At 45.1% G+C, this 27,108-nt stretch overlaps 1 protein-coding gene across 1 annotated transcript; it reads right to left on the reverse strand.

The window, feature by feature from the left end:
• Nucleotides 1-449: 449 nt before the first annotated feature.
• LOC136665403 (transmembrane protein 235) lies at nucleotides 450-25,283 on the reverse strand. The gene is made up of 4 exons (XM_066643016.1): nucleotides 25,112-25,283; nucleotides 17,608-17,685; nucleotides 15,171-15,308; nucleotides 450-1,984 (listed from the first exon to the last, which is right to left on the reverse strand). Exons 1-4 carry the CDS (start codon nucleotides 25,281-25,283, stop codon nucleotides 1,740-1,742), a joined length of 633 nt encoding a protein of 210 aa, XP_066499113.1. The 3' UTR covers nucleotides 450-1,739.
• Nucleotides 25,284-27,108: the final 1,825 nt, after the last annotated feature.

The following is a 27,108-nucleotide window of genomic DNA, read 5'->3' on the forward strand; positions in this document are numbered from 1 at the left end:
ACATCAAAAATCTATCTTAATAAGTTAGTTAAGTGGTGACCAATCGATAACGTCAGTGGACGTCCAAATTCCATCTTAATAAGTTAGTTAAGTGGTGACCAATCGATAACGTCAGTGGACATCAAAAATCTATCTTAATAAGTTAGTTAAGTGGTGACCAATCGATAACGTCAGTGGACGTCCAAATTCCATCTTAATAAGTTAGTTAAGTGGTGACCAATCGATAACGTCAGTGGACATCAAAAATCTATCTTAATAAGTTAGTTAAGTGGTGACCAATTGATAACGTCAGTGGACGTCCAAAATGTGCTTTATACAATTATTTTATTTCAGGACCAATTAATAACGTCAATGGACATCTAATAGTCGTCTTTTCAATGTCTGTGTTTGGACGTCTTTTCAACTTTCATTTTCAACCTTAAGAGAACGTTGATTAGACGGCAGTCATTACGTTATTTCAACGTTGAATCAACAGCTAAATGTTTATTGGGTCAGTTCCAGGGGCAAGATAACACTCATAACACAAATGGGATTAACCCTTTGACTACAGGTCTGCGATGCTGAAAATGATGTTTAATGACAGTCGATGGATGTGCAAACACTGTAAACAGCTGAGGGAAGCAAACTACGTTCCACTCAAGTACTGAACGTAATGGGACGTATACAATACAAACATCTCGAGAACTATTTTACACATCTTCAGTACGGTTTTTCATGTTCATGCTAAAAGGTTGATCGCACTCGAGTTGCCTCCTTCTACACAGAATTTAAATTAACACACAAGTGTGGCACAGACAGATACAGATAACAAAAGAATATTTCTGAAGGCATAAGAGATAATTCCCTCATGACAAGAACCCTATGTGATACAGTGATGCAAGGTACTCACAACAACAGCTGCAGATGTACACTAAAGCCTCCAGTTCTTATGAGCAGCTGTTGGAAAAAGCCTGGAAAAAAAGCACAAGAATTTATTTCAAGAACATAGCATGAGTCACGATGATGGAGCACCAACACCACCCTTGTAGCAACAGCCCTGACAAAGCACACGGCTACGCTGGCTCTTCGTATGCTCCACTGTTAATTGGCTGCCTGCATAATTACACCCTAATTAGTGACATCATCCTATTAACAGGGGTGGAACAATACATCCGCAAGCCTCGCTAATCAGAATTTGGGTTCTTAATAAGGGTTTTAGAATTATTATGAGCTGTGAAGAGATGGTGTTGCAGCAGAACAGCGTTTGACTTCATTGCTCAGAGTGAAAGAACAAATGAGTGCTAATCAGCAGAAACAGACAAGCTAGCATTGTTTATGACAAAACAAAGTGCCTAGTTCCGTTATAATGTGGGATTAATCCCAGCAATTAATTCATTGCTTCGCTTGATCTGGATTCAGATACAATTGTTTTCCTCCTACTCAGAAGACTCTCTCATAAGGCATAGCTAGAGTCCTTCAGCAGCAGACCTCAAAAATAAACTAACAACATCATTAAATTCTGTTGGAGGTAGCCCTGAGGATATCCATCCTGGAGCTTGAGTAATGGGACAAATTTTCATCAGTCTTCCACTGGGCAGTCCTCTTTAATAATGAATCCACAGCAAATGAATTCAGCGGCTTCGTCTCAGCTTCCCGGGTTCTTCAAAGAGCTCAAAACAACCGTAAAAGTCAGGCTGGAAAATGATGCAAAATGTGTGCTCATAAGCCCTTGGTCCAGTGGTCGTATGCTTTTGAGGACTCTATGTCATGGAGAGAGTCACGGTGGACTCGTGGTGGCGCTTGCGGTAGGCGAGTCGTGCGGCCAGCATGAGCAGAAAACTGGTGGCCAGTTCCAGGCAGTAGGAGAGACAAGCCATGGCCAGGGACCAGCCGTAGGACACATGCACATGGGCGGGCAGCTCAGTGCCCATCTCCCTCTGCAGCAAATCCATAGCATGCTCCGAGTAGCTGACGTAGATGCACATGCCAGAGAGCGTGAAGAAGCCTGCGGAGAGAATGTAAAGGCTTCAGAACCTTGCTTTGACAACACACCAGTACCTACATATTTCCAGAAATGATTATAGTTTCCATAGTGTTACAGCTGGAGCTTCATAAAATGCTCCTTCCACAGTAAGAAGAATTACACAAACTATGGGTCTGAAAGGACATGGTGCTGTTGAGATGTGTTTACTGCATGCTTCAGAAACAAAAGTGTGGTGTGTTCTCCCTGTGTCTGCGTGGGTTTCCTCTGGGTGACTGTCTGTGAGGAGTGTGGTGTGTTCTCCCTGTGTCTGCGTGGGTTTCCTCTGGGTGACTGTCTGTGAGGAGTGTGGTGTGTTCTCCCTGTGTCTGCGTGGGTTTCCTCCGGGTGACTGTCTGTGAGGAGTGTGGTGTGTTCTCCCTGTGTCTGCATGGGTTTCCTCTGGGTGACTGTCTGTGAGGAGTGTAGTGTGTTCTCCCTGTGTCTGCGTGGGTTTCCGCCGGGTGACTGTCTGTGAGGAGTGTGGTGTGTTCTCCCTGTGTCTGCGTGGGTTTCCTCTGGGTGCTCCAGTTTCCTCCCACGCTTCAAAAACACACGTTAGTAGGTGGATTGGAGACTCAAAAGTGTCTGTAGGTGTGAGTGTGTGTCACCCTGTGAAGAACTGACGCCCCCTCCAGGTTGTGTTCCTGCCTTGCACCCAGTGATACCAGGTAGGCTCCGGACCCACCACGACCCTGAACTGGATAAGGGTTACAGAGAATGAATGAGTGAATTATATCTAATACTAGTAATTTAAGAGTCAAATAAAACAGGTTTTCACTTCCATACACAAAAGAAATTCTAATAACTTAGTGGTAGGCATATGTTCACACTAAAGGGTGATTAAAGGGCCTGAATATAAAGCACACTTCTCCAGCTGATGTGAGCTTTTAAAGGAACGGGGAGGCGTTTAAGCCTCTGTTGGACGTAATATGGCACAGCGATAAAAGGTTTTCAATTCTTTTAGCTCAACGTCCTCTCATTCTTTAGCTCTTAAATACTTCTGTCAAACCACAAACAGGTGCTTTTACGTGGATTTATGACACAGCAGACATCAGTAACAAGTCAAGGGTTGATGGGGATATTTTATTGTAGTCACCTTCATGAATGAGAGAGAGAGAGAGAGAGAGAGAGAGAGAGAGAGAGAGAGAGGCAGAGAGAGAGAGAGAGAGACAGAGACAGAGAGAGGCAGAGAGAGAGAGAGAGAGAGAGGCAGAGAGAGAGAGAGAGAGACAGAGACAGACACACAGAGAGAGAGAGAGAGAGAGAGACAGAGAGAGACAGAGACAGACACAGAGAGAGAGAGAGAGAGGCAGAGAGAGAGAGAGAGAGAGAGAGGCAGAGAGAGAGAGAGAGAGAGAGAGAGACAGAGACAGACACACACAGAGAGAGAGAGAGACAGAGACAGAGACAGAGAGAGAGAGACAGACACAGAGAGAGAGAGAGACAGAGAGACACACACAGAGAGAGAGAGAGAGAGAGAGAGAGAGAGAGAGAGATATTCAGGGAGTGAGAGACAATGAGAGAGACATGACATGAGATCCTCCCTAATGGCCCAGTTGTTTGATTTCATTAAGAGAAGATCAAATATTAAAGATCAAACATAAGAGCCAGATTGTTGTGTATGTGCACACATCTCCTTTAATCCATACATCAAATAAGAGAGAAAGACCCCCCTCTCTTTCCCTGAGCTACAAAACAAACCTCCATCTGACTTTCACTATGGAAACGTCTTTTACCTGTTTAAAAATAGGCGCATGTAAACACAACAGAAACGTATTATAAAGTTCACAGTGTTTACAGCCAAAGCGTTACAAAATGGGTCTTCAAAGAACAATAAAATGACACTATATTCACAATGATATTCCAGCTTTAGTTCCTTGAATTCTGTAAAACACACTGTGTCTAAAGCAAAATAATAATTCCATCTCTAAAACCCCACTCTGAAATCATTTTACACTCTGCAAAATGTGTCAGAGATTTATGGAAAAACGAAGGTTTTCCTTCAGGGTGATTCTGGTCTAAAGTGGGCTGAGTCGACACTCTGTTTCTACTTTAATAAGCCATCCTTCTTCCTCACAGCACTGCGACATATCGCTCTGAAATATCCAGTTATTTTCAGAGTCTATGTGCAGAGTCTCAGGTCAGAGCAAGAGCACTCAATGTAAACAGAGCTAGTGAAAAGGAGTCGACTCCCAAATGTTTGATTCTTTGAGCGTCTGTAATTGAAACTCTTGGAGTTGACTGATTTGTTCTCCCTGTGTCTGCGTGGGTTTGCTCCGGGTGATTGTCTGTGAGGAGTGTGGTGTGTTCTCCCTGTGTCTGCGTGGGTTTCCTCCGGGTGACTGTCTGTGAGGAGTGTGGTGTGTTCTCCCTGTGTCTGCGTGGGTTTCCTCCGGGTGACTGTCTGTGAGGAGTGTGGTGTGTTCTCCCTGTGTCTGCGTGGGTTTCCTCCGGGTGACTGTCTGTGAGGAGTGTGGTGTGTTCTCCCTGTGTCTGCGTGGGTTTCCTCCGGGTGACTGTCTGTGAGGAGTGTGGTGTGTTCTCCCTGTGTCTGCGTGGGTTTCCTCCGGGTGACTGTCTGTGAGGAGTGTGGTGTGTTCTCCCTGTGTCTGCGTGGGTTTCCTCCGGGTGACTGTCTGTGAGGAGTGTGGTGTGTTCTCCCTGTGTCTGCGTGGGTTTCCTCCGGGTGACTGTCTGTGAGGAGTGTGGTGTGTTCTCCCTGTGTCTGCGTGGGTTTCCTCCGGGTGACTGTGAGGAGTGTGGTGTGTTCTCTCTGTGTATGCGTGGGTTTCCTCCGGGTGACTGTCTGTGAGGAGTGTGGTGTGTTCTCTCTGTGTATGCGTGGGTTTCCTCCGGGTGACTGTCTGTGAGGAGTGTGGTGTGTTCTCTCTGTGTATGCGTGGGTTTCCTCCGGGTGACTGTCTGTGAGGAGTGTGGTGTGTTCTCTCTGTGTATGCGTGGGTTTCCTCCGGGTGCTCCGGTTTCCTCCCACAGTCCAAAAACACACGTTGGTAGGTGGATTGGCAACTTAAAAGTGTCCGTAGGTGTGAGTGTGTGAGTGAATGTGTGTGTGTCTGTGTTGCCCTGTGAAGGACTGGCGCCCCCTCCAGGGTGTATTCCCGCCTTGTGCTCAATTATTCCAGGTAGGCTCTGGACCCACCGTGACCCTGAACTGGATAAGGGTTACAGATAATGAATGAATGAGAGAATGTTTTGCCTGAGCTGTTGAATATTTAAGAGCTTGGATGTGCGCTCATAACTCTTAGGTTTAACAGTGCACTGGGTGATTGTGGTTAACTATACTTTTCGGAAATCAGTGACATATTTTAAAGGCACATTTTAAATCGTACACTAGCAGCACGAATCTGGTCGCTGTTAGATGAGTGGAAAATCTCACCAATTGTTCCTGACAATGGCAGTAACTCGTGGACACCTCTGGACAACACAGAAACCTCCAGCCTGTGATACATGAAGGACTACTGTCACAACTTAGACTAATTCCATTTCGAGTGGGAGAAATCCAGCTGCACTTTAAACATTTCTCATTTCATTGTTATTCAGGACAAGTCTCAAATGCCTCCATCAAGACGTTCAGATAAGCACTTGCTGAGAGCCTTTACCACCAGAGAAGCAAACAGTTTACACCTGTGTTGCTGAGCATGATATGCCCTCAACCCTACAGCACCACAGTGGGCAGAACTGGAGGAAATGATGTTGGTTCATCACTTTTCTGAACTGCCAGCTATTTCAGACGTAGAGTGATGACAGAGGCACAAGCAGGAGAGGCTTGATGAGTCTGTTTCATGACATTCTGGAAGAGTATGATAAACCAGGAGCTAGCAGCATAAGAGCTCTGGCTGGAAAGCAAGCATAACTGACAGGGCGAACCATCCCTCACTCTTACAGCCCACTCCAGTTCTGGGAAGTCATTCAGCTTCGGTTTCCTACCCTTGCTGCCACCACTTTTAAAGTCACTGCACTTTTAAACGTCACAGTAACTGCAGAGCAGAAAGGTTCATTTTCATGAAAAAGAATATGCAATTGCTGCTTAAGTAAGCTGTGGAAACACATATATGGTTCATGTATTTGGTGATTTCATTACTATAAATATATTGCTTAGTACACAATGTTCATTCATTCATTCATTCATTATCTGTAACCCTTATCCAGTTCAGGGTCGCAGTGGGTCCAGAGCCTACCTTGAATCATTGGGTGCAGGGCGGGAATACACCCTGGAGGGGGCGCCAGTCCTTCACAGGGCAACACACATACACATTCACACCTACAGACACTTTTGAGTCGCCAATCCACCTACCAACGTGTGTTTTTTGGACTGTGGGAGGAAACCGGAGCACCCAGAGGAAACCCACGCGGACACAGGGAGAACACACCACACTCCTCACAGACAGTCACCCGGAGGAAACCCACACAGACACAGGGAGAACACACCACACTCCTCACAGACAGTCACCCGGAGGAAACCCACACAGACACAGGGAGAACACACCACAGTCCTCACAGACAGTCACCCGGAGTGGAAATCGAACCCACAACCTCTAGGCCCCTGGAGCTGTGTGACTGCGACACAACCTACTGCACCACCGTGCCGCCCTCAGGCAAAACAATTTTAGAAATATATTTTTTTAGTTTCGCAAATTGCCCCTTTGTTCCAGGAGTTAGATCAGAATTAATACACGTCCTCTTATTTTTGTTGAATTAGAATTAGAATCACTTTATTGTTCTCTGCATCTAACCCAATCCGTGCAGTGAAACACATATTTACACTAGTGAACACTAGGGGGCCCTAGCCACGGCGCCCGGGGAGCAGTTGGGGGTTAGGAGCCTTGCTCAAGGGCACTTCAGTCATGACCTGCCGGCTCTGGGGATTGAACTAGCAACCTTCAGGTTACACGCCCAGTTCATCCTTGGGAGGTTTTTGTGTTTGTGAAACACATCTGTCAGTGTTTGCAGGTTTGACTCATCCTGTGTTTCTTTGCCTTCCACTAAATCTCTGTCGTGTGATGTTTTTAAAGGTGCTTGATGAAACCTGATGAAGCTGTAATAGTTCCACCTCTCGATATCTTACATTTGCTGTGCTGTGCTTATTATACATTTCATATTGAACCAAATTAGTCTAATCTTATTTAATTGTACATTTTAACTGACATGAAGTTGATGGTAAAGACAAGTAATGATTTGATGCTGATGCAGAAAAATAGCTTTTATTCTAATGCAGTACTCTACAGTGAAACAACCATGGCTTTAAAAAAAATTGTATTTCATATAGGGCTTTTTATTATCCACCATTAATAAAAACACAAAGCGTTTTTGATGTTCCTCACATTTTGGAAATAACATGCTTCCAGTGAAGAGCATCCACCGCTAAGAGACTGTATTGAACGTGAATATCCAATTGGCTTAAGGCCAGAAAAAGTTGAGCCGATGAAGTGAATCAGACTGGTTTATCACCATCCCTCACATGCTGCTATTTACATAAAAAAGGATTGTAGAGCTGTGTGCTGAGCAGTTAATCAGTCCGTACTTAACACTGTGTACTTCTCCATCAACAGTAAACAACTGCGAAGCTGTTCTGAGTCACTGTAAACAGCAGCTAGTCAAAACCTCCTTTAGACATAACAGAACGCTCCTGCAAAGGACCTTGAGACACAACAAGCTGAATGTGGGGGGTCTATATGCATCGAGCGAGGTTGTTTTGTGGTCAAATTAAGGCCTGAAGAAAATCCATGCCGTGCTGTTGGACACCGTGATAGTACGCTTTCATGCGGCGTTTTCTCGTTCTTGCGGGAAACAGAGAAGGTTGATTAAAGAAGCATCTAAAGCCACACAACAAGCTCATGACAGGCCTCATGCAGAATATTACACGTTAGAAACCAGTCACAGATTCGAGAACAGATGCTGATTAAAGATCTGCTCCGTTCACATTCATTCTACATTTACAACTAATTAGCACCAGAATGTGTTGGTTATCAGGGGAGTTTGGTTTGATTAAGGAAGTCTGAGAGGAAAACCAGCTCATTCACACCTCATACACACAGCTTCAACCCGTAATGGCTGGCTTATTATTTGAGGCTTTCATTTCTGCCAGCTATAGTTGCTAAAAATAGCTAAAAAATGGGCACCTTGGTTGTAACTTCTACCTTAAATGGGCATTCTGGCCTACAACTGCAGTTATGATGCTCACCGTGTTATGACGTATTCTCAGACAACCCCGCCTCACACTCACTCGTGATATAGTCACATATATAGGAGACTGCAATTCATGACATAGTCGCATATTTTTGACATTTTATGCGACAATATCACAATCATAAGTGAATGGGTAATTACCACACAATCACTATACAACAGTAACACGAAAACTCTTCCTCATTAGCGTCATTACTCATATAACATAGAAAAAGGCATAATGCGAATTACATAACATAGGTTCTAAATACATTTTATTATAATATTTCTCCAAAGCAATGCATATTATTGGTGTCCTACTTTAGCTTTAACTCTAACGAGAACATTTCTTTCACTTAACGTTATTATGACTAACTTTCAATAGGTTAATACTGAAAATGACATTTCTCTATCCATTATTTGCTTCGATATTTTAGCAAATAATGAATTATCCATTCATTCATTCATTATCTGTAACCCTTATCCAGTTCAGGGTCACGGTGGGTCCAGAGCCTACCTGGAATCATTGGGCGCAAAGCGGGAATACACCCTGGAGGGGGCGCCAGTCCTTCACAGGGCAACACACACATTCACACTCTCACACCTACGGACACACCTTTTTTTTTTTTGATTCGCCAATCCACCTACCAACGTGTGTTTTCGGAGCATGGAAGGAAACCGGAGCACCCGGAGTAAACCCACGCAGACACAGGGAGAACACACCACACTCCTCACAGACAGTCACCCGGAGGAAACCCACGCAGACACAGAGAGAACACACCACACTAATCACAGACAGTCACCCGGAGGAAACCCACGCAGACACAGAGAGAACACACCACACTAATCACAGACAGTCACCCGGAGGAAACCCACACAGACACAGAGAGAACACACCACACTCCTCACAGACAGTCACCCGGAGGAAACCCACACAGACACAGAGAGAACACACCACACTCCTCACAGACAGTCACCCGGAGGAAACCCACACAGACACAGAGAGAACACACCACACTAATCACAGACAGTCACCCGGAGGAAACCCACACAGACACAGAGAGAACACACCACACTCCTCACAGACAGTCACCCGGAGGAAACCCACACAGACACAGAGAGAACACACCACACTCCTCACAGACAGTCACCCGGAGTGGGAACCCACAACCTCCAGGCCCCTGGAGCTGTGTGACTGCGACACTACCTGCTGCACCACCGTGCCGCCCAGAAATGTAAACAGCATACACTAAATAATAAATATATCAATAAAAAATCCACCTTAGATTAGTTATTTTTTTACTTCTTTAAATTAGTTAAATTACCACCTTAATTTAGTTATTTTACGATTTTATTATTTCTCCTAGATGTACTCAGAACACATTTTTCTTGCTAATCACACTAAAACTATTGTGGCACTACTGTAAAATGTGACATAGCAAATTTAGTGAAAGATGCATTAATAGAGACATTTTTGAACCTTGTTGAAGTCTCCATTTAAAGGATGTGTTCATGATGTTAATCACCTTTTTTATATAAATCTCTGAAAAAGCTATAGTGGTATTTATACACAGGCCTAGCTCTTTAAATGGGGAAAGAATACTAAGGGTCTTGGATCAAAATGTCTAAAGCTTTTCATCTGTGCGTTGCGGGCATCTGGAGGCGTTTGAACGGCAGAGAAGAACATTGAAAAGCATGAAAAGAGTTGATGATTTTGCTCCTTTTATGCGCCATAGGTGGGTGATGTTGACTTACATTTACTGCTACAGATTACTTAAGGTGGAACTGAACTCCATGAAAGTAAACACAAACCAAAAATGCTGCAAAACTAAACAAATCAATTTATAAATGGGTTTTTGTGGTAACCCCAACAGTGAATAAAAACGTACAGACAAGTGACACTTCAACCGCGTACACATTACATTTGACTCCATACTGAAGGGCTCCATGCCACGTTAAAAGACACAGAGCTTCTAGATGAACACAAAACAGGGAAGAATTTGTTTTGCTGTGAGAGGTAGCTCCACATATTCTTCTAAGATTGCTTTTAAGTTTGAGCAGGCCATAGTCTGGGGGCTGTTTTTAGACTTTTAAAGAAATGTAGTGTCTTTATTCCCACTCCTGGGTTTTTATTTTTCTTTTTTTTTTTTGCATCAACGACATTTCAACAACAGCAGGTACAACAACGCCATCTGACATTTGTGTTTTACAATGGAGACTTTGTGTCAAATAACGTCTGCAAGAAGCTAGCCTTCATAAAGAATGAAGAAAGAAATGCTCCAGCCAGGGTTATTTGACCACTCAAAATGGCTTCTCCAGACGGGAAACGCGATAAATGACCTAACACAACTCATCACAACGCTCTGGCCTTCAGATGCCATGCAGTCTCTCTCTCTCACTCTCTCTAACAATCACAATCACGCCATCCTTCAGCTCTTTCAGCGAGTAAAACACAATGGGCCCTTTTGTGATACAGCAGTGTAAGATTTCCAGACTGACTCAGAGTCTGAGTCTGCGCTCAACAACAGCTCTTTAGAAAATAACAGCACAAGCCCATGTTAATGTAACGGTTAACAACAGACAGACATCATCTAGGTGGTATATGTGAAGTGAAGTCAGGAGGAGCTGGTTATGAAGCTGTACATAAATGACCAGTGATGGTGGGATTAATACGCTGTCATTAGAAAAGCCTCAGCTGACTAGCGTTTCTCAGAGAGGTGCATTCTGGCATTTCAACAGTGGGAATGTAAAAAAAAAAAAGCATGTAATTAAATTACACGCGCAAACGGTCCCAGCGTCTAAGGCCAAGTAACACTTCACAACAACGGCAAAGCAGCGGAACTGTGTTCTCTAGGGAGACGAAGCATTGTCCAATCTATTTGTGTTGAGTTGGACTGGTTGTGATAATTAGCTGACTTAAGTAGCACTTATGTGTTCTCCCTGTGTCCGCGTGGGTTTCCTCCGGGTGCTCCGGTTTCCTCCCACAGTCCAAAAACACATTTTGCAGGTGGATTGGCGACTGTCCGTAGGTGGGAGTGTGGGAGTGATTGTGTGTGTGTGTGTTGCCCTGTGAAGGACTGGCGCCCCCTGCAGGGTGTGTTCCCGCCTTGCACCCAATGATTCCAGGTAGGCTCTGGACCCACCGCGACCCTGAACTGGAAAAGGGTTACAGATAATAAATGAATGAATGAATGAATGAAGTAGCACTTATGCTATCATTCCTCAACTCACAGCAATGTTCCTTTGCAGCTTGGGCAAAGACTTCCTAAGCTATTAACCCTATTAGCATAAGAAATTCTGGATGAACACGTGTCCTTATATTTTGGTCATTTTTATGGCATAAATAAAATGGTTTACCATGAAGTCAGAGTGCTAATAGTCTTCAGGCACGCAGAAGCTAAACCAAACCACAGGGCAGCTTTAAATTGTGGCTATTCAAAATAGACTTTATGTAATAAAACAAGTCATGCAAGCGGTCAAATTACAACATGAACTTCACCTGAAGGGACACTTCACTCTAAAAAGTGTGGGGATCTCATACTTTAGAGCGGGAAACTAATAACACAATGCCACAGCATTCCCCCGGGGCATGGGAAACCTTTGGGTTCACAATCTTCACACACTCTTGCTCCCAACATATAGGATGGATCCATGAGAGGGATTTAGAGAAAGCCTAGTTCTTGCCCATAGGCTCAACACACAATAAATCCAAACAAACTGCAACATTTCACCAGCCCTTGCTCTGATTTCCCAGGAGATCTGACTACCACAGACACTAATTGTCCCTTATATGTCCAAGGATACTTCTTAGCATTAAAGAGCCCCATTTAACAGCCTCCTTGGGGGATGACTGCGCACCAAATTCGATACTTTAGTTTTGTTATTCAAAGACATTTTTCCGTTCCCTCTAAAGTTCAGTCTCGGAAGTGTTTAGCATTTTCTGCTTTCTGAAAATGCAAGCAAACTGAACCAACTGGAAAATCTCTTGACAAACGTACACCGGACACTTGTGTCTGAGATAAGTGCTGAGGAGGGGACAGAATTCTTCGTGTCTTTCACCCATGTCCATTTCGAGCATGTCCTAATCATGAGGGAGGACGTGAAGGAGTTAAAACCAGTTCCAAGAGGTTCTCTGCATTGAAAAAATCGACATGAACAAACAGCAAACCTAGCAGGTAGTGTCGCAGTCACACAGCTCCAGGAGCCTGGAGGTTGTGGGTTCGATTCCCGCTCTGGGTGACTGTCTGTGAGGAGTGTGGTGTGTTCTCCCTGTGTCTGCGTGGGTTTCCTCCAGGTGACTGTCTGTGAGGAGTGTGGTGTGTTCTCCCTGTGTCTGCGTGGGTTTCCTCCGGGTGACTGTCTGTGAGGAGTGTGGTGTGTTCTCTCTGTGTCTGCGTGGGTTTCCTCCGGGTGACTGTCTGTGAGGAGTGTGGTGTGTTCTCTCTGTGTCTGCGTGGGTTTCCTCCGGGTGACTGTCTGTGAGGAGTGTGGTGTGTTCTCTCTGTGTCTGCGTGGGTTTCCTCCGGGTGCTCCGGTTACCTCCCACAGTCCAAAAAACACACGTTGGTAGATGGATTGGCGACTCAAAAAGTGACCGTAGGTGTGAGTGTGTGAGTGATTGTGTGAGTGTGTGTTGCCCTGTGAAGGACTGGCACCCCCTCCAGGGTGTGTTCCCGCCTTGCGCCCAATGATTCCAGGTAGGCTCTGGACCCACCGCGACCCTGAAGTGGATAAGGGTTACAGACAATAAATGAATGAAAACAGCAAACCTATTTTCCTCAGACAGAATAAAATTAAGCTCGCAGGTTGGAATGAGCACAGTATGAGGAAAATGATCATGTGCTAAACTCCTAAATCATATGGTATACATTATTAATTATTAATCAAAAAGAAAAAGTACATTTCCATATTTGTGTGTGATTGGATGATCAATTATTAATTACAGTCATGTAGTCATTAAAAATAATTTATTAATTATTGCGACCACCACGACCCTGAAATGGAAAAGCGGAAAAGAAGATGACGATGATGACGATGATTATGATGATGATGTGCAAACAGCAGAACTCATTTATGAAATTATACAGAGGCCCTTCTGTTTTAAATAAATCAACACAATTTCATAACATTTTTCCATCCGTAAAACCATCACTAAATAATGTATTATTTCACATAAACATGTCGAAGTCAAACTGAATATTTTCCTTTTACAAGTGAATTATATGATGATTACTACATTAATGCTTTCTCTGAAACGCTTGAGGTCTGAGCTCATTCTGCATTTTTATTCTGTTCAGACCCTGCCCTTAGTCACACATTCATTCTTCTCCTTTGACCACTTTCATCTGCATCTCTTGAATATATTTGTTTAATGGTATACTTTAATGTTTATTGTTTTAATTTTCTTTAATTGTTTGTTTGTTTGGTACGTCTTTAAAATGAGACTAAACTTTTAAAGATTTAGAAATCTTTGATTATTAATTAGGTTGTAAACACCCTAAAGGTCATTAATAATCATTTGTAACACAGAGAGAAATGGCAACAGTGACCTCTTTTTGTTGTCAAACACTGAAAGTGTCAGGGCGAAGAGTAAACAAAGACCTGAGAGTGTGAATTTAGCCGTTTCACATGTTAATGTACACCACATTATAAATATTTAGGGTTTCCTCCGGGTGACTGTCTGTGATGAGTGTGGTCTGTTCTCCCTGTGTCTGCGTGGGTTTCCTCCGGGTGATTGTCTGTGAGGAGTGTGGTGTGTTCTCTCTGTGTCTGCGTGGGTTTCCTCCGGGTGATTGTCTGTGAGGAGTGTGGTGTGTTCTCCCTGTGTCTGCGTGGGTTTCCTCCGGGTGACTGTCTGTGAGGAGTGTGGTGTGTTCTCTCTGTGTCTGCGTGGGTTTCCTCCGGGTGATTGTCTGTGAGGAGTGTGGTGTGTTCTCCCTGTGTCTGCGTGGGTTTCCTCCGGGTGACTGTCTGTGAGGAGTGTGGTGTGTTCTCTCTGTGTCTGCGTGGGTTTCCTCCGGGTGATTGTCTGTGAGGAGTGTGGTGTGTTCTCCCTGTGTCTGCGTGGGTTTCCTCTGGGTGACTGTCTATGAGGAGTGTGGTGTGTTCTCCCTGTGTCTGCGTGGGTTTCCTCCGGGTGACTGTCTGTGAGGAGTGTGGTGTGTTCTCCCTGTGTCTGCATGGGTTTCCTCCGGGTGACTGTCTGTGAGGAGTGTGGTGTGTTCTCCCTGTGTCTGCGTGGGTTTCCTCCGGGTGACTGTCTGTGAGGAGTGTGGTGTGTTCTCCCTGTGTCTGCGTGGGTTTCCTCCGGGTGACTGTCTGTGAGGAGTGTGGTGTGTTCTCCCCGTGTCTGCGTGGGTTTCCTCCGGGTGCTCCGGTTTCCTCCCACAGTCCGAAAACACACGTTGGTAAGTGGATTGGAGACTCAAAAGTGTCCGTAGGTGTGATTGTGTGAGTGAATGTGAGTGTGTGTCGCCCTGTGAAGGACTGGCGCCCCCTGCAGGGTGTTTTCCCGCCTTGCGCCCAGTGATTCTGGGTAGGCTCCGGTCCCACCGCTGCATTGAACTGGATAAGGGTTACAGACAATGAATGAATGAATAAATGAAAAGTGTACTCTAGGGCTTGTTTAGTAAGTCACATGTCCTGTATGTGTGTGCACTCACTAATACAGATTCAGTGTATGTGTAACATAGACATGCAGACAGACAAAAAGCTTAAATGTGCAAGTACTTTCTTAATGTTAACCTAAAAGTGTGCCTTAAATCTATGCATTGCTCTGCATCTTCTCTCAAAACGCGTGTCTACGCCCAGACACAATTACAGCAGACAAGGAAATACACAGCCCTTCCAGTGAGTAGAAAAGCATGCCTTGAATTCTGAGCCATTTTTCAGCATCTTTTTCTAACCCAGAACATTTATCCTAGAGGCTTTCCCAAAAAGAAACTACGGTTTGCTGAGCATTTCCATTCCCAGGCCCACTTACTGCAGATGAAGAAATACACAGCCTCGCCAGTGAGGAGAGCATAACTGCGAGCCAAGGAAGCCACTAGCCCAAAGATCCCTCCAAACACCAGCGCCACCAGGCTGACGGGAAGCAAAATCACAATGACTTTGTGCAGGTCTAGAGAGAAAGGCACAAAGGTAGGAGTATTTAATACCTGTCATTATAGAATTATAAGAATAGTTCTGTGTAGAAAACGTCAGAAATCACCAGTGGCGGCTGCTGAACAATACTCTAGCTGCACCTGTTGGGAGCCAATTCGTCATTTTCAACAACCATCTCAAGACAATTTTACACATACTGCAGGACAGAAAAGCTCTGTGAATATCTGTCATGTTTAATCAGCAGATTAATTGTTATTAAAATAATCATAAATTGCATTTCTAATGTCCTCACATATAAAGGTACATTACATTATACACAGATCACCTCCTTGTTTCTGCACTCACTCCATTCTCTCAGCTTCACTGTGCACAGGAGCACTTTGCAACTCTACAGTTACACAGTGGAGTCCATCTGCTGCTCTCTATACACAGTTTGCCTCCTTTCACCCTGTTCTTCAATGGCCAGCACATGGTGGATCATTCCCAGTGCTGCAGGGTGGTGCTGTGCTGCTGCGAGTGGATCAGACAAAGCAGGTGAAAACGGGGGAAAGTAAAGTATACAGAGCAACAAAAAGAGTACAGTCTATAATTGTAGAACTACAAAGTGCTCCTGTATGGTCGGTGGAACTCAGGGAATGTTGTGGCTGATGTGTGGATGACTCCTGCATCACTGATTAGTTCAGAAAAAGATACAGATATATTTGCAAAAACACTAATAATATTAGATAATGTTAGGAATTTTTAGAGTGGCGTATATTGCTGGATCATACTGTATCTATATTCATAGAAAAAAACTGGGCTCTCTCTCTCTCTGTGAGTGTGTGAGTGTGTATCTGAACTGATCTCTTTGACCTGTAATTTCTTCATCAAAGTCTTCCTCTCAGATGCATTTTGGAATCTGGAAGCTGCTGGAAACCTGTGCCCTGAGTAATCACCAATAACCGTCAGCATGCACTGATTCTGTTTGGGGCAACAGATGAAGCGCCCCAATGCGTCCAATTCAAAAACACTGATTGGCTAAGGTTATGTTGCTATGTGCATACATTCTCTCAGCAACTGCTTTTAATTGGCTGTGCTCCTGTCATTGACCCTGCCCAGAGTGGCAAAAAAAACTGCCTCAAAAAACAGCCAATGGAAACATCACCCAATTGCAACGTTAAAGAAAAGGAAGCTCCGTTTTCTCAATATATTTTAGAAATATTACACATTGTTTCATATCTGTAACATACTCATATCTCAGATAATTAGTTAATGCTTATACAAAAAGGTTTATTTTAAAGACATTATTTCAGGGCATATACTTTGTATACCTTGTAATTAATAGCTGATTATCATTTGAAAGTGTGATCTTCAGGGGTGGCACACTAGAGCGCTCTATTGACCGCCTGCCCCTGGAGATCACACTTTCCAATGATAATCAGCTATTAATTACAAGTATACAAAGTATATGCCCTGAAATAATGTCTTTAAAATAAACCTTTTTGTATAAGCATTAACTAATTATCTGAGATATGAGTATGTTACAGATATGAAACAATGTGTAATATTTCTAAAATATATTGAGAAAACGGAGCTTCCTTTTCTTTAACGTTGCAATTGGGTGATGTTTCCATTGGCTGTTTTTTGAGGCAGTTTTTTTTTGCCACTCTGGGCAGGGTCAATGACAGGGGCACAGCCAATTAAAAACAGTTGCTGAGAGAATGTATGCACATAGCAACATAACCTTAGCCAATCAGTGTTTTTGAATTGGACGCATTGGGGCTCTTCATCTGTTGCCCCAAACAGAATCAGTGCATGCTGACGGTTATTGGTGATTACTTTTTCAGGAAAGGATTCTGTGAACATAATGTACCTTCTGCATAAGAACACATACTCATGCCTTCAGAAATGAAGAGTATTAATGCATGTATCGACATATATCCATGTAATTATTATGTGAAATCCAACAAACACTGAGTAAATCTAAGAGAACAGCAGCCCTCATTGTTTTTGGCTTTCTCCCATTTTGTGGATTGTTTTAATGCTACCTACAGTACCAAACCCAACACTCCCAACCGTGCTGCGAGGTAATACACGCATCTTAGATCTTATGATTTGAAAGACATTGAGATATTGAAGAGGATCCCTATCCTACGCTAATGGGCTTATCGCAGAGAGTGCAGTGACCACTGCGGTCATATTAATGACCCTTTCGGCTGTGTACAATAGCGGGAGCATCTCTAGTAGGAAACTAGCTTTCGGCCTCTCATTCACAAGATTTAATTTGGCTTCATTTTTCTCGTTAAATGGAATGCAGAGACTTTTCAGAAACTCACTTGAAAGGTGCTTGTACTGCTCAGAGGCCTCCGTCATATTCAGATCGATGGAGATGTCATGATAGCTCCCATTCCTTTCTGCATGCAATGGGGAAAACAAACAGCAGTTACACAGGCTAGCACAATTCATGAGTCCTCACATGTTCTTCTTTGACAAGGAATGTCTGGATAGGACACACACACGCTCATACACACTGGAAAAACATGAATTAGAACATATGAAATGTAAAGAAGCTTTGTGATAAACCCGGAAGAGAAAATCTCAGCTGCAGTGGACAGCAAATTACATTTGCTCTGTCCGGAATAGCTCACCAATTACAGCAGCTGTTCTATTATTGTAAATGGGGGGGGGGTAGTTATAGGTCAAGACTGCATTCTGTTTAACCATTTGGCCTAATTGCATTGCCGTGTAGGACAACCATGAGCACAAAAACAAAGCTGTGTGATTCGTTATCCCTCGGACCGGGGGCTAAAACGGTACAAATGCATCACTGAGATTCATGGTTAAGGAAAAAGAAGACTACAACCCCAGTGGAAGCACGCTTTTTTTCCATTTTAGATTATGCCTGTGTTACTGCAAGCACCCTGGGGCTGTGTGGAATAGATAAACATAACCCCATATCATAGGGGATCAGAGCTAATAGTAAATTGAAAAACCCTTATTTTGTTTCATAGTGGATGAGACATTTTCCTTAAAACCATATTCCTTCTAAACACAGTGAACAGGTTCATAAAAGTACAGAGATCTGCATTTGTGGTAAACTCAATAACAATGGCTCCAGGCCACAGCGGCCCCCGGGGTGCACCAGGACCAAAGGAACTGAAATCAGCACGAGGTACACGAGAAATTACAGGAACATGAGTGAGCTGTAATAAGAAAGCAGCTAAACACTAAATGCTGAGTGTTTTGTTAGCACCATCCAAGACATCCATCAGTGCAAACCCCATCATTCAGCACCGCCACGTGAGGCGAGACAAGTTTATTTCTACTGCGCATTTCATACACAGAGGCAATTTAATGTACTTTATATAATTAAACCTGCTCTTTCCAGCTCTGCAAGCGATGGAAGATAATCACAGATACAGAGGACAAATTTGTTGATACCTTTCCATGAAACTAAAAAAGTAATAAATAAATAAATACATCTTGGAAACAATCTAAAAGTGAGAAAATACTTGGCATTTTTTAATTCCACATTTAATGGAATAATGGCTTTTTAATTTTGATTCAGCAGATTATTTAAATTAATAAAATGGCATAATTAATGGTCTAATTAATCTGATATTTGGCTGTGCAACATTTAGGAGCAATAAATGCAAACAAGCAGGTTACTGTAGCTCACAGTGAGTGTTCTGCACTGCACCACTCTTCCTGAGCAAACTGCTCCAGCTGTCTCAGGTTTAAAGCGTGTCCTCTACAGACTGCAGGCTTCAAGTCTTTCCTCAGACGTTCGACAGAATTCAGATCAGGCCACTTCAGGAAAGACTGTTTTCTTCTTATCCACTCGAGTGCTTTGAGCTGTGTTTTTTTTGGGTCAGTATCCTGTAAGAGGCCCGATGACCTGAGACCGAGACAAAGCTTTCTGATACTGAGCAACAGGTTTCACTTCAAAACAACTGGATAGTCTTTAGATTTTGTTGTGCCCTGCACAGGTTCAAAGAGCCCCATGCTGTCACGCCATTCCTCCAATCAAAGATCGGCTTCTGCAGAACTGACTCCTCCCCGTCACACACCTGGACCTCATCTCCTCACTAACAAGCGCTTATAAACCAGACTCTAACCTGTTGTGACTTTACTGAGCTGTGGTGTTCATGTGTTATGACTTTAATAAATTACACACACTCACACATTCACTCACACCTATGGACACTTTTGAGTCTCCAATCCACCTACCAACGTGTGTTTTTGGAGCGTGAGAGGAAACCGGAGCACCCGGAGGAAACCCACGCAAACACAGGGAGAACACACCACACTCCTCACAGACAGTCACCCGGAGGAAACCCACGCAGACACAGAGAGAACACACCACACTCCTCACAGACAGTCACCCGGAGGAAACCCACGCAGACACAGGGAGAACACACCACACTCCTCACAGACAGTCACCCGGAGGAAACCCACGCAGACACAGAGAGAACACACCACACTCCTCACAGACAGTCACCCGGAGGAAACCCACGCAGACACAGAGAGAACACACCACACTCCTCACAGACAGTCACCCGGAGGAAACCCTCGCAGACACAGAGAGAACACACCACACTCCTCACAGACAGTCACCCGGAGGAAACCCACGCAGACACAGGGAGAACACACCACACTCCTCACAGACAGTCACCCGGAGGAAACCCACGCAGACACAGGGAGAACACACCACACTCCTCACAGACAGTCACCCGGAGGAAACCCACGCAGACACAGGGAGAACACACCACACTCCTCACAGACAGTCACCCGGAGGAAACCCACGCAGACACAGAGAGAACACACCACACTTCTCACAGACAGTCACCCAGAAGAAACCCACGCAAACACAGGGAGAACACACCACACTCCTCACAGACAGTCACCCGGAGGAAACCCACGCAGACACAGAGAGAACACACCACACTCCTCACAGACAGTCACCCGGAGGAAACCCACGCAGGCACAGGGAGAACACACCACACTCCTCACAGACAGTCACCCGGAGGAAACCCACGCAGACACAGAGAGAACACACCACACTCCTCACAGACAGTCACCCGGAGGAAACCCACGCAGACACAGGGAGAACACACCACACTCCTCACAGACAGTCACCCGGAGTGGGACTCAAACCCACAACCTCCAGGACCCTGGAGCTGTGACAGAGACACTACCTGCTGCTCCACCATGACGCCTAGATGTAGGATAAACAAACAAGAACTGATCCCTTTTCACTTTCCTTTCTTTAATCAACGACATAAAGGCAAACACTTATATGTGACACTGCTTTTAATTTCATCTTTTTTTCAGGATTGAAGCACTGTTTCAGTTCTCTCTAAGAACACCAACACACTGGCTCATGTTTATAAATCTCAGGTATAACAGTGTTGCCTATAACCTCCACGACCATCGTTATGTCTGCGCTAACACAACGGGAAAAGTGGCCCAAAGTGGATCATTCTCTTCAAATATATGTGTTAAAATATACAGCAACTGGTATCACATGCCTCTCGTTTATGTAAAAGTCACAGCAACTGGTATTAAGCAACTGAAATATTGTAATCTTACACAGGATAAGATTTAAAATTTCCACCCCACTCTCTTCCTGCCTGCAGCCACAATAATAATAAAAAAGATTCTCAGTAATTCATTATAAACTCCCCATTTCTCATATCTATGACGGCTGCATGACTGTGAACCGCCTGAAATATGAAGCTCGTTTTGCTGACTCTCGTGTCTCGTGTTTGTGATTAAAATGAAGGAAATGTTTTGTTCACAGTTATTCATTCATTCATTCATTATCTGTAAGCGCTTATCCAGTTCAGGGTCGTGGTGGGTCCAGAGCCTACCTGGAATCATTGGGCGCAAGGCGGGAATACACCCTGGAGGGGGCGCCAGTCCTTCACAGGGCAACACACACATTCACTCACACCTTTGAGTCGCAAATTCACCTACCAACGTGTGTTTTTGGACTGAGGGAGGAAACCAGAGCACCCAGAGGAAACCCACGCAGACACAGGGAGAACACACCAACTCCTCACAGACAGTCACCCAGAGGAAACCCACGCAGACACAGAGAGAACACACCAACTCCTCACAGACAGTCAACCGGAGGAAACCCACGCAGACACAGAGAGAACACACCACACTCCTCACAGACAGTCACCCAGAGGAAACCCATGCAGACACAGAAAGAACACACCAACTCCTCACAGACAGTCAACCAGAGGAAACCCACGCAGACACAGGGAGAACACACCAACTCCTCACAGACAGTCACCTGGAGGAAACCCACGCAGACACAGGGAGAACACACCAACTCCTCACAGACAGTCACCCGGAGGAAACCCACGCAGACACAGGGAGAACACACCACACTCCTCACAGACAGTCACCCGGAGGAAACCCACGCAGACACAGGGAGAACACACCACACTCCTCACAGACAGTCACCCGGAGGAAACCCACGCAGAAACAGGGAGAACACACCACACTCCTCACAGTCACCCGGAGGAAACCCACGCAGACACGGGGAGAACACACCAGACACAGACAATCACCCGGAATCGAACCCACAACTTCCAGGTCCCTGGAGCTATGTGACTGCGACCCTACCTGATGCGCCACCGTGCCGCCCTTGTGCAGTTCAGTGTACATTAATTTAATGACAGAAGGCTTTGGGTTAATCTCTTTTTGTAGACTGTGTAGCCATTTCATGTTCAAACAGTGTATGCATTTGCTGATGCTAAACACTGTCACAGTTATATAACCTAATGTGACTTCAATTTCACCCATTCTAGTCCCTTTCTTCAGATGTTTTGATAACTGTTTAATAAATCTTTTATTATTAGTGATTTTATTAACTATGAGGATTTAGGTATTTTATTCCTTATGGAGAGTGATTGCTGTCACAGCAGACTGGAGACAGGTCGGGTGATTTTGTCATAGTGACAAACTTGTGCAGCTGTGCTTGATTTATGTATGTTCTATTGGTCCGTTAATCTGGTTCAGAAGATACAATGGAGTTTGTTTATGGGCTGGAGACAGCACAGACTGAGCTCCTTCAGTCTCCTTCATTTTCTCAGTCTATTCATTGTTTTAGGTGGCTCATGAAGTCTTTATTGTAACGTGGCTTGCTCTCTTGTTTGTTTATTATTTACAATTCATTTTAACATAGTTTGTTAACAATTTAATGTTTTCTTGTTTCATTTATTTAATGTTTTGTATTTTCATTTTTATTTTTGTTTTGAGAAGCACTCTGCAACTCTGCAATTAATTATTATTAATTCTGGGCGGCACGGTGGTGCAGCAGGTTAGTGTCGCAGTCACACAGCTCCAGGGACCTGGAGGTTGTGGGTTTGATTCCCGCTCCGGGTGACTGTCTGTGAGGAGTGTGGTGTGTTCTCCCTGTGTCTGCGTGGGTTTCCTCCGGGTGACTGTCTGTGAGGAGTGTGGTGTGTTCTCCCTGTGTCTGCGTGGGTTTCCTCCCACAGTCCAAAAACACACGTTGGTAGGTGGATTGGTGACTCAAAAGTGTCCGTAGGTGTGAATGTGTCTGTGTTGCCCTGTGAAGGACTGGCGCCCCCTCCAGGGTGTATTCCCGCCTTGCGCCCAATGATTCCAGGTAGGCTCTGGACCCACCGCGACCCTGAACTGGATAAGGGTTACAGACAATGAATGAATGAATTATTAATTCTAATATTATTAATGTTGTTTTTGCTTGTTTTGTTTTTCTTTTGGGCTGCAGAGAGGATCATGTCAGTCTGCAGCAAATGCCTGAGATGTGAGTCTTCAAGCAGAACTGGTGGCAATACACGCTTTTATTTCCAGTTTCTTGAACACGTCTTGAACACTTCTGTGTAAGACTCTGTCCCATGTTAAATGCCACATTTGGACTCAGTGACATTACTTTTGATGAACTAAGGCAAGTGGACACTTTTCATGTTTCTTCATTCCACCATGGATTAGTGCATATGTTTGGACACACATGATCTCACCACTGCTTTGTAAGTATACTGGGCAAGTTACTGGATCTGTTTTACACTGAGAATGTTCATTCATTAACCGCTTATCCAATTCAGGGTCGCGGTGGGTCCAAAGCCTACCTGGAATCATTGGGCACAAGGCGGGAATACACCCTGGAGGGGGCGCCAGTGCTTCACAGGGCAACACACACACACACACATTCACTCACACACTCACACCTACGGACACTTTTGAGTCGCCAATCCACCTACCAACGTGTGTTTTTGGACTGTGGGAGGAAACCGGAGCACCCGGAGGAAACCCACGCAGACACAGGGAGAACACACCACACTCCTCACAGACAGTCACCCGGAGGAAACCCACGCAGACACAGGGAGAACACACCACACTCCTCACAAACAGTCACCCGGAGGAAACCCACACAGACACAGGGAGAACACACCACACTCCTCACAGACAGTCACCCGGAGGAAACCCACGCAGACACAGGGAGAACACACCACACTCCTCACAGACAGTCACCCGGAGGAAACCCACGCAGACACAGAGAGAACACACCACACTCCTCACAGACAGTCACCCGGAGCAGGAATCGAACCCACAACCTCCAGGTCCCTGGAGCTGTGTGACTGCGACACCTACCTGCCGCGCCATCGTGCCGCCCCCCCCCTTTGTTCACATAGAAATGAATATAGGGGGAAAAAAGGTTTATCGATATTCACTTTCAGACATAAATAAAGGCACAGTAGAAGTATACTATCGTCACTAAAGGCACAAACAGTGTTAATGCACCTTTAAAAGGTACAGCAGTGGTTTTCATGAACAGTTTTGTTTCCTAAACGTTCATTACATTCTCTTTTCCAAAAGAAGATGGGGACGTTCGCAGTCTTTGATTCTAGAACCGTGTAAAGACTGTGGAGAGATGGTACACACACCTTGACCTCTGGATGACTGTGTCATATAAAGCGTTGTTCTTCTGCACCTGCGGGTCACTCTAGGAACGTGGTCTATTCAGATTGAGGTCGGATACAGGGCATAATAAAAGGAGCCAGAAATTTGGGCCACTTTTTACATGCTGTGTGAATGTAGACTCACACAGGACAAACACAGCAGGGGTGGATCTGTGTCTTTTACGCAACCTACGTGAGGGAGATAACCATTCAGTTATTCTTCAGAGGACAGACAGAGAGAAGAGGAACCACAGGAACATTGCTGTGATGCAAAACAGAGTAAACGCACCTTTAAAAAGGTACAGCAGTGGTGTTAGAGTCCAGTTGTGTTCCTTAGAGGTACGTTACATTCTCTTCTCCAGAAGGAGAGGGGGATATTTGTGCATTTTCATTATAGCACTGTGTAATAATAATAAAATAAAAGTCCTAGACATGAAACCAATGCATGTTCCCTAACTAGAAGAACTGAATATGAGTCTGTGAGGGTACCACCGCAGCGACAGTAAAAGATACCACTACTGTGGGTTTTTCTGAGAGTGTAGAAGTGATTAAACAAATCCCTAATATTTTCTAGCATTTAAGCTCCAAAAGAGACCTTATTTTGGCAGCTGCATGTATTCATCCCTCAGCTCAATAAACAAAGGGAGGTCACAGATTAAGCCTCAGTGCCATAAAATAAACAAACCTCCAAGTGTGAATGAGTCTTACGGATAATGAAGAGAGTGGTGTGTACCTTAGGAAAACAGTTCTATTGAAGCCTTTAAGGGTTAATAAATCACTGGCATTAACTTAGTGCCCAGAACAACACGTCTTCCAGCACTGATTATCACCAGTAAAAAGAAAAGAAAAGGAATGTTACTGTTAATAAAGCTGCGTGTACCTTCATAGATGATCCACAGCCCTGAGTGGGAACTCTGGTATTTCCCGGTGGAGTTGTGAACTGGATTCACTTCTATAATGTACCAGTATTCGGTGCCGATAGCAACAGCTAGAAAAGCGAAGCTCAGTAAACCGGACAGTCCAGCGGCGATGACCACGGAGCCGAAGGTCATTTTTCCCAGCGGGGGTCCAGCGTCTAGCCTCAGCTTTCTGTGGCGGAGGACTTTACAACTGAGATACGAGCGAGCATCTCTCTGAGAGAGCACTGGGCAGTAACTCCACAGCGAGAGAGAGAGAGAGAGAGAGAGAGGGAGAGAGAGAGAGAGAGAGAGAAATAGAGGGGGAGAGAGAGAGAGAGAGAGAGAGAGAGAGAAATAGAGGGGGGGGGAGAGAGAAATAGAGGGAGAGAGAGAGAGAGAGAGAGAGAGAGAGAGAGAGAAATAGAGGGGGGGGGGAGAGAGAAATAGAGAGAGAGAGAGAGAGAGAGAGAGAGAGAGAGAGAGAGAGAAAGAGAAAGAGACACACACACACACACACAGAGAGATAGAGAGAGGGAGAGAAAGAGATAGAGAGAGACAGAGAAAGAGAGAGCACCTCAGAAGCGCTGAATTCGCACTCTCCCGCTATCCCCCTCACAACAAATGTAATAACCCTAGGATTAAAAGCAGTCTAAACGTTTTATAGCTCCACCCGAGGAAATTATACGTCCAGGGTGAATAAATGTTTTTCCATTTTCAAACCAAAGAGCGGAAAGCATTCGCACATTTATCCCTAAGCCACTTTATAGTTCTTTAAAGGAACACTACGTGATATTTTTTTACCTCATATTACAGCTTCAAAATCTTGTCAGTTCTACATCAGGCACTGCAGACACCGCACTATGTAGGTTTTGGAGGAGGGTAGGAACATAAACCAACCTCCCACTCCTCATTGATTCCAGTGCAGTGTGGTAAAAATATTAGGGTCCAAAGAAGAAAAAACTAATTAAAAAAAATGTACCTGTTCCTTTAACTGTGGGCAGCACAATGTGGTTTGGTGTGTTCTCCCTGTGTCTGTGTGGGTTTCCTCCGGGTGACTGTCCGTGAGGAGTGTGGTGTGTTCTCTGTGTCTGTGTGGGTTTCCTCCGGGTGACTGTCCGTGAGGAGTGCGGTGTGTTCTCTCTGTGTCTGCGTGGGTTTCCTCCGGGTGACTGTCCGTGAGGAGTGCGGTGTGTTCTCCCTGTGTCTGTGTGGGTTTCCTCCGGGTGACTGTCTGTGAGGAGTGCAGTGTGTTCTCTCTGTGTCTGCGTGGGTTTCCTCCGGGTGACTGTCCGTGAGGAGTGCGGTGTGTTCTCTCTGTGTCTGCGTGGGTTTCCTCCGGGTGACTGTCCGTGAGGAGTGTGGTGTGTTCTGTGTCTGTGTGGGTTTCCTCCGGGTGACTGTCCGGGAGGATTGCGGTGTGTTCTCTCTGTGTCTGCGTGGGTTTCCTCCGGGTGACTGTCCGTGAGGAGTGCGGTGTGTTCTCCCTGTGTCTGTGTGGGTTTCCTCCGGGTGACTGTCTGTGAGGAGTGCAGTGTGTTCTCTCTGTGTCTGCGTGGGTTTCCTCCGGGTGACTGTCCGTGAGGAGTGCGGTGTGTTCTCTCTGTGTCTGCGTGGGTTTCCTCCGGGTGACTGTCCGTGAGGAGTGTGGTGTGTTCTGTGTCTGTGTGGGTTTCCTCCGGGTGACTGTCCGGGAGGATTGCGGTGTGTTCTCTCTGTGTCTGCGTGGGTTTCCTCCGGGTGACTGTCCGTGAGGAGTGCGGTGTGTTCTCCCTGTGTCTGTGTGGGTTTCCTCCGGGTGACTGTCCGTGAGGAGTGCGGTGTGTTCTCTCTGTGTCTGTGTGGGTTTCCTCCGGGTGACTGTCCGTGAGGAGTGCGGTGTGTTCTCTCTGTGTCTGCGTGGGTTTCCTCCGGGTGACTGTCCGTGAGGAGTGTGGTGTGTTCTCTGTGTCTGTGAGGAGTGTGGTGTGTTCTCTGTGTC

The sequence above is a fragment of the Hoplias malabaricus genome, chromosome 13, assembly GCF_029633855.1.
Source record: "Hoplias malabaricus isolate fHopMal1 chromosome 13, fHopMal1.hap1, whole genome shotgun sequence".
NCBI classification, from domain to species: Eukaryota; Metazoa; Chordata; class Actinopteri; order Characiformes; family Erythrinidae; genus Hoplias; species Hoplias malabaricus.

Coding starts and splice junctions, on each gene's coding strand:
- LOC136665403 (XM_066643016.1), bottom strand. CDS start 25,283: ATGACCTTCGGCTCCGTGGTCATCGCCGCTGGACTGTCCGGTTTACTG. Junction 17,686..25,111: donor GCTGTGGATCATCTATGAAG/GTACACGCAGCT, acceptor CATTGCATGCAG/AAAGGAATGGGAGCTATCAT. Junction 15,309..17,607: donor GCAGTACAAGCACCTTTCAA/GTGAGTTTCTGA, acceptor CTTTCTCTCTAG/ACCTGCACAAAGTCATTGTG.